The 14459-nt window shown below is 49.8% G+C and overlaps 1 protein-coding gene across 1 annotated transcript; it reads left to right on the top strand.

Annotated features, from left to right (window-relative positions):
- Positions 1-887: 887 nt before the first annotated feature.
- On the top strand, positions 888-8644 carry LOC131394470 (ral guanine nucleotide dissociation stimulator-like). Its single transcript, XM_058525843.1, has 9 exons — positions 888-979; positions 1763-1978; positions 2345-2448; positions 2923-2992; positions 4509-4577; positions 5001-5075; positions 6033-6154; positions 6354-6454; positions 6761-8644. The coding sequence occupies exons 1-9, from the start codon at positions 971-973 to the stop codon at positions 6877-6879; spliced, it is 885 nt and encodes a 294-aa protein (XP_058381826.1). The 5' UTR covers positions 888-970; the 3' UTR covers positions 6880-8644.
- Positions 8645-14459: the final 5815 nt, after the last annotated feature.

Below are 14459 nucleotides of genomic sequence, written 5' to 3' on the forward strand. Positions count from 1 at the left end.
TCAGTCCAGTTGCACAAGTGCATGGAGGGCTAGGCTGGGCTGTGTCCCCGCCCTTCGGGAAGAGAGTCACAACAGACTCTGTGTTCAACCTGCTGTATAAACAGGCCTGCCACTGCCAGAACAGCCTCACAGGGGTTGGGGCTGTGATGGGCTTCCTCACTGGATGGGAAGTGGCAGGCATAGGTACCCAGTCCCAAACAAGGGTGCCTGGGGTGAGAATTGTGGAGGGAAAGCCTAGGCCTTTGACTCTGTTGCCCAATTGCCTCCCCCAGGGCCACCTCTTATCTGGTGGGAACCTGCCTGGATCCAGGGCAGGATTTCTGGGAGCTCCTGCACTATCCCTGCTTCAGGATGAAGCTGGCCTCTCTGCATGTCAGCTTGCCTGGCTCGGAGCTCAAGGTCCGTGCTTACCTTCTCCAGGTCCAGCTGGAGCATCCACAGCCCACTGAGGCAGAGCTGGCAGGTGAGAGGATGGAGGTCTTGCAAGAAGATTTGCAGGGGGTTCATAGGCTGGGTGCCCTTAAAGCCAGTGGGGTCTTTCCTGTCTTTGAAAGGCACAGCAGAAGACTAACTTGAGTGACAGTTTCTTTCTCCGGCTGCAGTACCATCTCCAGAGCTCCCTCCAGCTCCAGAGCCAGAGCAAGGGCCAGCTCCACGGCTAGATCCAGCTTCAGCTCTACTTCCACTACCTGTGCTAGAGCTGGAGCCAGTGTCACCTCCATCAGTCCCTCCAGGGCCAGAGCCACCACCACCATCAGCTCCAGCCCCAGTGCCAGCTCCTGAGCTGGAGCCAGCTGGACCATTGGCTCCAGGGAGAATCCTCCCTCCACCTGGAGAGATAACAGCAGAGCCAGATCCAGCCCCAGAGCCCGCCTGTCCCAGGGACGTGACCACCAAGAAGCTGCTGAGGGAGGAGAAGCCTGACTTCTTGGAGTTCCCTCCCCGGCTGGTGGCAGAGCAGTTGACACTGATGGATGTGGTGAGCAGTGGGGCTCTCAGGGCAGGTGGGGCCGGCCTTCCCTGTGCCATCAGCTGCCCCAGACCTGCCATTTCCTGATCCAGAATCCCATGATCTCGGTCCAACCTCTTCCTTCCCCACTTACCCTCATGTGACCTGAGCAGCCTTCTTAACTCCCAAGCCTTTGCTGTCCTCATGTGGACAGTAGGGATGGACTTTGAGAGCAGCTGCCATGCAGAGTGGCTGTGCATGTGGATGAGGTGGAGCAGAGAGGAAGTTGGGCAGAGTCTGCGCTTTGGTGGGGGAGGGGAGCTCACTGAAGTGCTATCAGGTCCTTGGGTAGAACACTCATTTGCCCAGGAGTCCTCAACAGCCTCAGCACTTATTAGGCACCTCATGTGTACATGACTACATGGCAGACAAACAAACAAAGCCCGAAGCCCGTGGTTGTTGCTGCCTTGGGGGAATGTGCATCTGAAAGAGGAGTCAGACCCCAGGATGGTCAGAATGGGTGAAAGATGCCCCTTGAGATGGTCAAGCAGGAGCCGAGTTCTGGTGCTTGGAGGAAGTGAGACTGGGTGGCGAGCAAATGCCACTTCCTTGCGCCACAGTATCGGGTCCTGGGTCATCCTGTGCTGGGTGCCCTCAGGGGACACAGGCAACACCCAGGGACTCCCACAAGCCTCAGCCACATTCTCAGCTTCCTGAGCTCCAGCTCTCACCACTGACCGGGCCTGGGACTGGGGGCTGCGGATGCTGAGCTGGGCTATGGCAGGGCTGGGTGACACTCCCTGTCTTCCCCAGGAGCTCTTCAAGAAAGTGATGCCCCGCCACTTCCTGGACTCCATCTGGTCCCAGTGGGACAACAGGGCCAATGAGCACCTGGCACCCACCATCCATGCCACCATGACCCACTTTAACAGAGTGGTCGAATGTATTGTCACCACCTGCATTGGGGACCCGAGCATGATGGCCCAGGACAGGGCCAGGGTGGTGGAGTTCTGGATCCAGGTGGCCAAGGTAAGATGTGGGAGGCCCTGGGAGCCCCTCTGGAGTCGGGGGAACTGCCCCTTCTCCTTTCTCAGCTCTCATGTTTGAAGTCTGTGGTCTGAGCCTTTACACAATCCTTAGGCTCCTCCTGCCAGGGCCTCACTGACCTGACTCCAGGTCCCAGTGGTGGGAAGCCCACCCCTTCCTGGGCTCCTTTCTTGGCTTGAGCTAAAATCCTCCTCCCTGGGAGTGTTCCTCATCAGGTTCCAGCTGTGCCTTTCCCGGGTTCCCTGAGCCTCTGTCTCATCCAGGACAGGAGACGTCAATGAGGGGACAGAAGCCAGAGGAAGCAGGGCTCCAGCTCCCCCTCACAGCTCATTCTCTTCCCCTCCCCAGGAATGCCAAGGCCTGAGGAACCTTTCTTCACTCCATGCAATCCTCTGGGCTCTGCAGAGCCCCTCCGTTCATCATTTAAAAAAGACATGGAGACGCGTGTCCAGGTGGGTAGGCCTCTCTCCATGCGTCACCACCTGGGTGGACCGGACACCCCCCACAGGGCTACCATTGCCTCTCAGTCAGCTGAGAGACAGCGAACCCTGGGGATAGGGTCTGACCTGGTTGGCAGGCTTGGAGTCTTTCTGGAAACTTAGGCCAGTGGTTCTGCCTCAGGAATCAGTTTCCCTAAGTGACAGATCAGGGCTTGAACCAAATTGAAGATTTTCAAGTGTTTGCAGCAACAGAACTCTGTGTCCATGTGAAATGAAGACTATTTAAAACACATCTGCTGAGAAGATAAGAGAATGGAGGCCCCAGGTGACAACAGGAGAGCCCCCTCCCCAGTCCCAGACACCTCAGGGCTCAGAGGACACAGTGAAAACCCTCATCCAGGCTGTCTGGATCCTCTGGATTTTCAAACAAAAGAGATTTACCCTTAAACCACCACAGAGTGTTTCTTTCCTGTTTTCCCGCCTCAGGAAGAATGCTCGAAAATTTAAAAACTTGATGAAAACGGACCAGCGGGAGAGCAGGAAGCTTCTCAAGGAGGTGAGTGGAGGCTGGAGATCTGGAAGGACGGGAGGTGAGGTGGGGAGGGACCAGGCAGGATGTGCTTTGGTAAGTTTTTCACTTAAGGTTCCCTGAGATATAACGGTCTGTCTTGTCCAGCTGGACAGGAAGCGGGGGTGTGAGCTGCAGGGGCAGGTGGGGACTGTTTGGGGCAGGAGGCCTTGGTCACGGGATACAGTGGTGTCGCCTGGACTGTTCCAAGAGGTGAGGAGCTGGCAGAATGAGCAGGTGTCTGGCTTCCATGCGGACCCATCAGCTGGCCCTCATCATCCTCCAGGCTGGCGGGTGGATGGAGTGGGTGGGGGTTCCTTTCTTCCTAAAGCAGCCCAGTGTGTCCTCAGGAAGCCAGGCCCCTGCTGCTCCTTCTGTCTTCACTGCACCTCTCAGGGGAGGGCACCCTGCCTGCCCCAGGGATGGGCACTGTGCTGTCACACAGGCCAGGTGGACACAGGGGCTGGCCAGCCTTGGGACAAATGGTAGATCTGGGACAAAACTGTGTGCTTTCTGGGACTCTGCACTCTACCCTGATAGTGGTCACTGCTGACAAACCAGTGAGTCTCCCCCGGTACCTTGTTGACAAGGATACGCCCCAGATGGCAATGAGAAGTATCAGGGAACCTACAGATTCTTAATGGACCTTCCTGACAGGACATTAGAAGTTTCCAAGTAAAAAAGGATGCAAATGTCACCATCACCCAGTGCCCTGGTTACCCCGTACACTGTCACTCAGATGTGACACTAGGTTTCCCTTCCTGAGTGAATGAAGGAGGAGTTCTGTGCAGGGACCATCCTGAGAGGATCCTAGGGAGCTGAGGCCTTTGGCTTGGCCTCAGGTCCAGCCTGGAGTCAGAAAACCCCAGGGGGCTGGGACAGGCAGAAGCCACTTGGACAGGCCCCCTGAGACATCGTGTCCCTCCCTATCCATGGCTCAGCCTGACTGAGGGCTTGGACACACCCTGAGAGTCCAGAGGACAGAACCTTGGTCAGAGGTGTGTCTGGAGGAGGAGTGAAGGCCGGGGGCCAGGGCCTCTGGCTGGGAGAGGGAGCGGTCTCTTCTGTGGGCCACTGAGCAAGTCACTGCCCCTCTATGGGCCTCGGTCTCCTCATCTGGGAAATGGAGGGAGATGATCTGTGGTGCAGGCCTCACAGGGGTGATGAGGTACAAGGGGGAGAGGGATGTGCAGGAGCTTTGTGCTCCTCCTCCTCGAGGGGGGAGGGGACAGCACTGGTGACAGTCAGATGACACTCAGTCCTCAGGGGACCCTGGGAGGCAGGGAGAGTTCTCCTCACACTTTCAGATGAGGAGAGAGGCTTAGGGGCCTGGGCAGGCCTGAGGGCACAGAGGAAGGAGTGTGGGAGCTGGGATTGATCTAGAATCAGAGCACTCTGGAATGGGAGCAGCCATACACACCAGATGTCCAGGGTCCAGGATCACAGGCCTGGGAGACACGGGGAAGGGAGCATGGCCTCCCTGAGCCTGTCCTTGACCCTGCAGGAGGTGACCTCTGTGAGGGCCACCCTGGAGATGGACCCCCAGGGAGCCCAGGAGAGGCAGCAGCAGCAGGTGAGGGGGCTTGAGGGGGAGGGTCCAGGTGTCAGAGGATGGGGCTCCCTGCTCACGGCTGGAGGCCTCCACCAAGAGAGGGGTCCCTCCTCCTCCAGCCCAGCTCCTGGAGCCCCAGAGCCTGAAATGCCTGCCTTGGAAGTGACCAGCAGGAGGCCTGGAAGGGCTGGGCCCAGGATGGATTAGGGAGGGCAGGGGCAGGGACCACACACCCTGGGATTTGCCAAAAGCCACCCCTGGGAGGTGACTGCGGAAGTTGGGTGGTCCTGGAGGGGGCAACTGGGGGGAGGCTGCTGAGGGTTCTAGGCTGCTCTCTGTGGGAGTCTGTGGTGGGCAGGAGGCTGGGGTGAAGGGATTTGAGGGAGGGTCCATGGGGACAGCTGAGAGCTGGGACTCATCACCACTCCCACCCTGATGACACAGGGTCTCGTCCCCTTCCTGGGCACGTTCCTCAATCACCTGAAGCTGCTGGACATTGGGATGGAGGATGATCTGGAAGTGAGTGAGCCTGGAGGTGAGGATCCTGAGGTTTGGCAGGCAAGAACCTTGCACTGGGCCCTGAGCTCTCAGTACCTGGCAAACCTCCTCTCATGAGAGCCCCATGGCCACCCCTGGGAGCTGGGAAGTCAGGCCCATCTTAGCGATGCGTGAACAGAGGCTCCGCGTAAGCCCCCCATCCAGGCTCCCCGGACTGGGGAAGCTCAGAGCTGCCTGCCTGCAGAGCTGCAGGAGGCTGTGTCTGAGCTGGACTCAGCCTCCCCCTCAGGCCCTACCCATGGTGGAGTGCCATCAGCCCCTGCAAGTCAGGAAGCACATCTGTGGTCCAGCTGTCCCTTCCCGCCTGAGGCCTCAGTCTCCCTGTTTGTCATCAGAAAGGGGTGGGCCACAAGGTCTCTGGCCTCAGCTCCCCTGTCCCTCCTGCTCTGGAGACCAGAGCCTGGCCCAGTGTCAAGTTCTCTTTGTGGAAGGTCTGCCCTCTGCTGGGCCCTGACATTCCTGCAGCCTGAGAAGGGGTGAGATAAGGGCTGGTTATGGGCTTAGGGGGAGGTTACTGATGGACATTGGCTGTCTCCCTTCCAGGGAAATCGGGTCAACTTCCAGAAATGGTGTGACGTGAGCAGCTATGGGGAGGGTGGGGATGTGGAAATCAGAGACCTCGCCTGGCAAGACTTTCTCTGGCCTCATCCCTTGGGTCTTACATTTATTGGGAGAGTCAGATCCACAAAGCTGGGGATCCCATCACGTTGGCGGGTGCGGGAGGGGCTGGCATCAAGGACACCTTCCTGGATGAGGAACTAATTCAAGCCCACTGTGAGGACAGGCAAGTCCTGAATGGAGTGGGAAGGAAGGAGGGTTCCCGAGTGAGCACAGACCCCAGACCAGATCCTCACTCCGCTCAAGTCCCTGGCAGCGTTCCCCACCCAAGCCCTGTCTGCATCCTGTCCTTCCTCCCAGAAACTCAAAGTCATCCGGAGGATCCAGCTGCTCCAGCAGGCTGCAAATGCTTATGACCTGGAGCCCGACGAGCGATTTGGGGCCTGGTTCCAGGCCATGGAGCCCATCAGTGTCCGTGAGAGGTGAGGGGACAGGAGTTGGGTGAGGGCAGGGCAGACTCTCTCTGATGGCCGGCTCCAGAGCCTGTGGCCTGGCTCGCTGATCAGCCCCAGACCTCATTGCATGGTGACCCATGGGGCACCAGGACTCAGCTGCTGGCAGGCTCTGGGAGGGGCACCTGAGGTGTGGCTCCTGGTAGCTCACAGGCCTCTCTGTCCTTAGTTACTGCCTCTCCTGCCAGCTGGAGCCCGCACATCAGAAGGCGAGCAAAATGCGGCTCTTCAAGAGAAAGAGGAACGGGACATCCTCCAGTTCAGGGCCGAGTGAGTGTTGGGACCAGCAGCGACTGAATCCAGGGGCTCAGTACAGCTTCAGGCTAAGCATGGGCCTGGATCCCAGCTCCACTGCTGAGCAGGCCTGGGACAGGCCACCCCCCTCTCCTCTCTGGGACTCAGTTGCCTCCTCTGAAATGGGTGATGCTAAATGATGCCTCCCCCATCAGGGACAAACGGGGTGCTGTTGATGGACTGAGCACTCGGCACAGGGTTTGGATCAGAGTGCAGGGGGGCAGGGAGGTGTGCCATGAATCTCAGAGAGGCACCCCAAAATAGTCTGTTTCTTCTATTCAGCTGCCACGTCCATGGCAAGGAGCCGTCACACTCTGGAGACCACAAGTGCAGCTCCTCGTGACCAACAGGGACACTGGGGCCCTCGGGGTGCACTGGGCCAGCTCTTCCCCCCTGAGTGAAGGAGGACATCCTAAGACTTTCCCTGGTTTCCCCTAAAGCCCCAGAGGGAGGGCACGACCCTCTCCAACTCCCTGACATCTCCACCCCAGCGACTGTTAACCCATTGGGGAGGAGCAATATTATTTCTTTGATAGTAAATGGTAGATTTGACTCTTACGTTATATCCTGCTTCTGTCACAGCCTGGGTGTTGTGGTGTGGTTCTTTCACTGCTTATGCTCATGTAAACGAGACACAGAATCTCACATTCCATCTTGAAATAAGAACTCGTGTATCGTCACAGCTTATTGTATGTGGCAGAAGGGAGGGGGGAGGACCCGTCTCCTCCCTGGCTACCTAATGACACCCTCAAGTCCTCCTTCCTCAGAGCACAGGTGCATTTCAGTGTGGTTCACCTGGGCCCTCAAATTTCCCTGGATTTAGAGGCTGGAGGGACTTTCCCAGGCAGAGCAACAACCAGTGACATGTGGGTGTCTTTCAAATAGCACTTACCAGGACCATGTCCTTCCCCAGGACAGTGGCTGTCTTTCTACAGCTTTTGAAGAAGAAGGAATGTTTTCTGCTTCTCTTGTTGAGGTTTCTTTTGGTCAAATATTGGAACTTGCAGTTTTCTAATCAGTCTCTGGATTTGCATCAACACGAAATGAGGAAAAAATGTAAAAAGATAAAAGTTTATTTGTGGAAATGACAAAGCCAGAGGAAGACCATGTGCAGATGGACGAAGGACTGACAGGACATCCCCATCAGGCTGCCTCTAGGGCTCCCTGTTCACCCTTTGCCTAGATTGGAATCCTCCTGGGATCCTGGCCCATGACCTTGGAAGTCCTTTTCCTGCTTGTTTCCAGAGGGAAAGATTCACGATGCAGCTTTTAAAGCTACAACAGGACTTTGTTCCATAAACCTCACCGCTCCCTGTGAACTAGGATTTCCAGCATCCCCGCACTTCCTTATATGATTCCTTTCGGGCAGAAATTCCCTAGAACTCCCCCAGCCTTTCTGTCCGGTACATTGTGGCCATTTCTCCCTGGCTGGACCTGATGGATCACGGTTGAGCTCTGGTTTGCCAGGATAATGGACCTTAATCCTGGCCACTGAATGACTCCCACTCTCCCTTGCTGCTCAGGGTGACATCTGGGCCCGTATGGTTCTGAGGTCCATGGTCTCAGACAATCACTAGTTTACCCACTCAGTCGTGTTTTTACTGACTTGTCCTAAAGGGGCAGCTGGGCCTGAGCCTATAGAGCAGGTAGCCCCTGCCAGGGCACTGCCATCCAGGAAAGAAAGAATTCACACATCGGTGTAGACACATAAACACACACGTATTTCCCACCAAAACCCCAAGATGCATGAACTACAGAGATGAAAAGTGACTTCAGAAACATCAACCAATTGCAAAAGAAGGGTTTTATTAAAATCCTGACTCAAATAAAATGTAAAACCAGGAAATAACCTTGAGAAAACTGGGAGACTTTGGATACTGACCAGATAGTTGATTACAGGAAAGATATTTTTATTTTTGTGTGTGATAACGTTATTGTGTTTGTGTTCCAAAAATCTCTCATCTGTAAGAGAAACTGAAATATTTACAGCTGAAATGATGAGCTCTCAGCCATCTCAGCTGGTTAATTCTTGGGGTGTTGGTGTGAGGATAAACAAAGCCAGACGGTATACGAGTTGATAAGCTTTCAAGCAAGTGACAGGTTCACAGAGGTTGATTTTTCTCTACTCTGAGATTTCGCGATTTTTGAAAACCTTCAGAACACAATTTTGATAAAAATAGTGTACTCCCTGTTCACATTACAATGTTACAAATTAAAACATTGCAAATATAAAGGAATCTTTCTCCTTCCTGACCTAAGGAAGCTCTCTCTCAGTCTGGCTTCTGTGAATGACCTGATGATGCCACATGTTTGTGGAGTAATTCCTATGTGCTCTGTGCTGTGTGCAAGATGAACCCATTTCCACGACTCTGGATCTAGTGTGGGAAGGAAGGCAATGAGTCTGCTGCAAGGTTCTCTAAGTAGAAAATAATGCCCCCAGGGGGTGTGCTCATTCTTGAGATTCCAAAATCAAAGCTACACAAGTTTGCCAGGTAACAGATAAGAAATACTTAATTCATGATATAGAAATCATCTATGTCTGAATTAATATGTGACAAAGAATAGAAAGACTGATGGGTTTTATGTTAAAATTAGATGCAAAATCATAGTGCTGGCCCCTGGCCTAGTGGTTAAGTTTGGCATGCTCTGCTTTGGTGGCCCAGGTTCAGTTCCTAGGTGTGGACCTGCAGCACTCATTAGCAGCCATGCTATGGCGGTGACCCACATACAAAGTAGAGGAAGATTGACAACAAATGTTAGATCAGGGTGAATCTTCCTCAGCAAAAAAAAAAGAAAAAGAAAAAATATTACATGCAAAATCAGAAAAATTTATGGAATCAGATTTAATATATCTTAAAAGATAAATCTCATTCAAGTAGGTATCATCTCTTCATTGAGTACAAGAAAAAACAAATGTAAGTTCAAAACACTAATTTCTCAGTGTCAATTATCCTATCAATTTTAATACAAAAAGGAAGAAAAATCATGGTAAATAAAAATTGAGGTTACCATGAAATGTAAAGATGATGATGGACGTTACAAAGAGATGGTGTGAGAGTCAAGCCTGTCTCATGGGGAATTTCTCAACCACACCACTCTCCTTTTCTTCAGCACCGATGTTGCTTTCCTCACTGTGTTTTCAGGGTGCCTTTCTTTGCTCCCTACTCTCTCTGCCTCCCTAGCAATCTCATCTGTCCTCGAGGCCACAGTCAGTCTCTCCCACGCTTTTCTTCACTTTCTGTGTCTGTCTCCTGATATCTCCAGAAGATGCCTGTTGCCTGCAGAGGAGCTATGAGAAACCCAGACCCAATCCTGGACTCATCTCTGCCCAAAGTGGACCTAGCCAGGGTTGGGCTCATGGCAGGTGTGCAGACCCCTCAGCTCCAGCCATGGCCCAGGGATTCACCTGGAACACCCAGTGCAACAATTTTTAAGGTATTTGTGAATCCAAAGGACTTAAGAGTTCTCCTTCACTGCTGCAGGCCTGGAGTCCCTGCAGTCTCCTGTATCCACAGACTTGCTGGGGCTTCTCCAAGGTCTCCTCCCATTGACTGCACCTGACCTCACCGCCAGGATGGGAAGTTATTCCAGTAACTGGCCTCTGGAATATGCAGCTGCTCAGCCTTCAGGCTATATAGAACCTCAATTTTTCTGCTTAGTTTTAGTTTCATGGTCTTACTGTTTCCACTATGAAGTTGGGGCATATTTTTTGAGCTTTCTCTTTAAAAACAAAATAAAATGCAAAATTTAAACAAAGTGGAGGATGAAGACTACCATCCATGGAGAATATTCTCAGCTCATCCTGGTCTTCCACCCTCCCTTCTCCCTGGAGAAATCTGTCTCAAATCACACTGTGCATCACAATCGTCTGAAGGGTTTTTAAAACTCAGATTGCTGGACCTCAACCCAAGTAGGTCTGGGGAAAGAATGGAGAATTTTCATTCCTAAGAGGTTTCCAGGTGATGATGATGCTGCTGGTACAGGCACGACATGTTGAGAATGGGATTCAGTGACACCATCAAGCTGATATGACTTAAGGACAGAAAGCTCAAGGTCATTATCAGTGCAAATCCTGACCAACTGCCCTCCACCACCTTGCTTCAGGATGTTACTCTCTCCCTTCTCTGTCATTGTCAACTACACACATGCTGGTACCTCGCAACCCACTGTTATTGGGACACAGGGATCCAAGGACTCCATAGCTCCTTTTAGTGTCTCATCTCTAATGAAATCATTCAGTATTCCACACTTAGATATTCACTTTCACACCCAGATCCTGTCTTCACCTCAAAGTCTCCTGCTCACAAATCAGTAACTCAGAAACACCACATTCCCACCACAAATTTCCACATTTCCAGTTTTTACACAAAAAACTCCACTCTAAATAACCATTCTTCAAGAAAATAGATTACTCTAGTAAGAGTATCTTCACAAGGCTCTCGTCCTTCTCTCCTTCTACTCTTCCCTATTAATCTTAGAATCCATGGCCCATCAATGCAGTCATCCTCTGACCATGCTCCCAGATTCGCTACTTCCATCATACCTGCCCTACAAGCCTCTGACTTTGGATGATTACAAATTCCTGCCATGCCATGTTGACACCTGCACTGAGGATCGCCGCTGAAGAGAGAGCACACGAGGAGCCTGGGGGTCCCAACAGAGAATCAACAGCAACCAATGGGCCTCCATGCATTCTCTAACGCTTCCTGAATGCTCTGTTAACTTCCTTCCATTTCTTTAGTTCCATAAAACTATTTTCTCCTGACCTACTTCATATTTCACAGATAAATTGTTAACTACCAGAAAAGAACTATTTTACTCTCTAGTCATCAGATCTACAAATATTCCTCATAATGAATTCATTTATCACAACTTTTCTATTGTTATATCCAAATAAATTTCTTTCTCAGCTTAAACCCTTCTGATTTTGATCTCATCCTCCCATTTCAATGACCTTATGCCTTCAATATTCACAGTACTTTCAATCACTTCCCTACTGGGATCATCCCACATGTTTCAAATATGCACAATGCTCTACCATCTACAAACAAATCCCTCATCCAGCATTCCTAATACTCCTCACCCTCCATGCCCTTCCTCTCCTCCTCCTGCCAGGGACGCATCATGAAAAGTTCACATACATCCCAATGCCTCTGTTTCCACAGTGCCTATGAGATCCCATATCCCCATTCTGTGGATGCTTCTCTTGCTAAGCTCACAGGTCACGTCTCTTACCAATCCATGGTGGACTTTTCATTATTTGTCTGACATGCCCTGCAGTAGCATGTGACATTGCGGACTTCAGCTTCCTTTTAAAAGACTGTTCGTACTTGGGATCCACCAGTGCTACACTATCCTGCTCTTGCTTGTCCAAACTTCCCGAGCCACTTCCTGGCTTCTCTTTATGACCAACCCACAATGACTGATGCTTCCCAGAAGTCAGCCCTGACATCTATTCTCCATCTGCACCCTCAGCTGGGCAATTTCATCCATTCCCTGGCTTCAAATACCACTAATGAACCAAAAATGTCCAAAGAATCAGCATAGATCTGACTCTGACCCCCAGACCCAAATATCCATCTGCGTCCTCACCACATGAATGATATCAATTACTCACCTCACAGTGAATGGGGTTCCAAGTTGAAGGAACCACTTCCCCAAATAATTCACTTCTCTCTCAGTGTCCCCAAACTCACTTGTTTATGTTAATACCCGTTTCTAACCCTGAGTGTCATTCTGGACACCCTGCCACCCAACACTCATATCAGTGAACCATCTGTCCACCCTCCTGAATCCTATTACAGATTCTCCACTTTTGAATTTGAATTATTTCTGATCACTTTTCAGATCTCACACAAATATCATTTCAACACAGTGAACTCTCCTGCTCTAGCAACCTAAATTACAAAACTCCATTTTTCTTCTTTGTTGGTATTCTTTTGTATTTTACTTATATGGAAATTATCTATTTCTTTCAATATTTAGTTCTTTCTCACTAAATTGGATACTCCATGAAGACAAGACTAATGTGGAGTTTTCAAATGTTTCCCACAACAGTGTTCACATATGGCTTTGCACACAAAAATGGCTCAGATATATTATTTGTATAATATTTATTTTATATTTATATACATATAAATTTCAAACATTAAAACTTTACTTCCTGAAATATTTTAAGTCCATCCATTTAACTACACTTAGGCAAAGATACCATCTTTTGCATGGCATACTGCAATAAATTAGCAAGTACAGTGTAGGATTCCAAATAATTTCTCCCCATAATCTGTTCATGAGATTATAGTCACAATGATCTGTTTAAAATTCAAAACTGATCAGTTAACCTTAACTTTTAAATCCTGCATTTCTGTCTTCAGCAGATATTTTTCCTCCTGTCATCATAATTATTAATACTACATTTTCATTCACCAGTATGTTCCAGTTTGGAGGGAAAACTATTTGGTCATTCTGTTTACAGAGCACCTCCTAGGTGTAAAACTCTTGTATAAAACCCATGATCCAGAAATAAACTAGACAGACTCACTGCCCCTGTTTGACTTCGTCTTTTTGTGTGTGTGTGTGAGGAAGACCAGCCCTGAGCTAACATCTATTGCCAATCCTCCTCCTTTTTTTCCCTTTTTCTCCCCAAAGCCCCAGTAGATAGCTGTATGTCATAGTTGCACATCCTTCTAGTTGCTGTATGTGGGACACCGCCTCAGCATGGCTGGACAAGCAGTGCATCAGTGCGTGCCTGGGATCGGAACCAGGGCCGCCAGTAGTGGAGCGCACGCACTTAACCGCCCCTTGACTTAGCCTTAGTGAGAGGAAAGAGATAATAATCAGAGCCAAGAGTTTGTAACATGTCATGTAGAAATAACTGCTGTTATTAAGGCAGAGAGAGAGTTTGATCCTGAGTACATTTTCAAGTTTAGTTTGTGTGTGTGTGTGCTCACACATGCTACCAGGGTGGGATGGGTTGCTCCCTCTTAGGGGTAGGGGAGCCTCCTATGCCTCAGGAAAGTTCTTCCCTGTGCATTTACTATGGACTTTGTTATCCATGTGTATAAGTCAGGGTTCTCTAGAGAAACAGAACCAATAGAATAAATATAAACATATAGAAGTGGAGATTCATTATAGGAATTGGTTCACAAGGTTATGGAGGCTGAGAAGTCCCACAATCTGCCATCTGCAAGCTGGAGAACTAGAAAAGCTGATGGTATAATTCAGTCAAAGTCCAAAGGCCTGATAACCAGAACTTCTGATGTCCAAGGGCAAGAAAAGATGGATGTCTGAGCTCTGGAAGAGAGGAAGGATTCACCCTTTCTTTGCCCTTTTGTTGTATAGAGACCTCAACAGATTAGATGATGCCCACCTACAGTGATGATGGTGGGTCTCTTTACATAGTCTACAAAATTAAATGCTAATCTCTTCCAGAAACACCCTCACAGACACACCCAGAAATAATGCTTAACCAGCTATCTGGGCATCCCTTAGCCAAGAGAAGTTGACACATAAAATTAACCATCACATCATGTCTTTATCCAGCCAAGACCAATAGAAATATAACCACATGACCTATGTCATTAAAAATTTTCCAGAATACACGTTAAAGAAAGTAAACACAAACAGATGAAACTGGTGTTTATAACATTTCAATTTAACCTAAGAAATGTAAATATTATCATTTCAATATGTAGTCCACATCAGTACGAAGAACAAGATACTCAGGTTTTTTACCCTCTCTGTCTTACTGGTGAATTTTGATGAATACTGGCTCATCATATATCTTTTTATGAGCCAAGTTATAATTTCCTCCTATCTATTTGAGTTTTACTGTATCAAAAGGAAAACACTTTCTCCTCATTGTGAAACTTCTCCTCTATCTTTTTGAAATTAAAGCTATGTATTGTGTTTATGTTAGAACTGAAATTAAGAATGTAAGTAATTAAGAAAAGATTGAGTCCAGCAAAAGGCTGGTTTATCA

This window comes from Diceros bicornis, chromosome 30, assembly GCF_020826845.1.
Source record: "Diceros bicornis minor isolate mBicDic1 chromosome 30, mDicBic1.mat.cur, whole genome shotgun sequence".
In the NCBI taxonomy this organism is placed as follows: domain Eukaryota; kingdom Metazoa; phylum Chordata; class Mammalia; order Perissodactyla; family Rhinocerotidae; genus Diceros; species Diceros bicornis.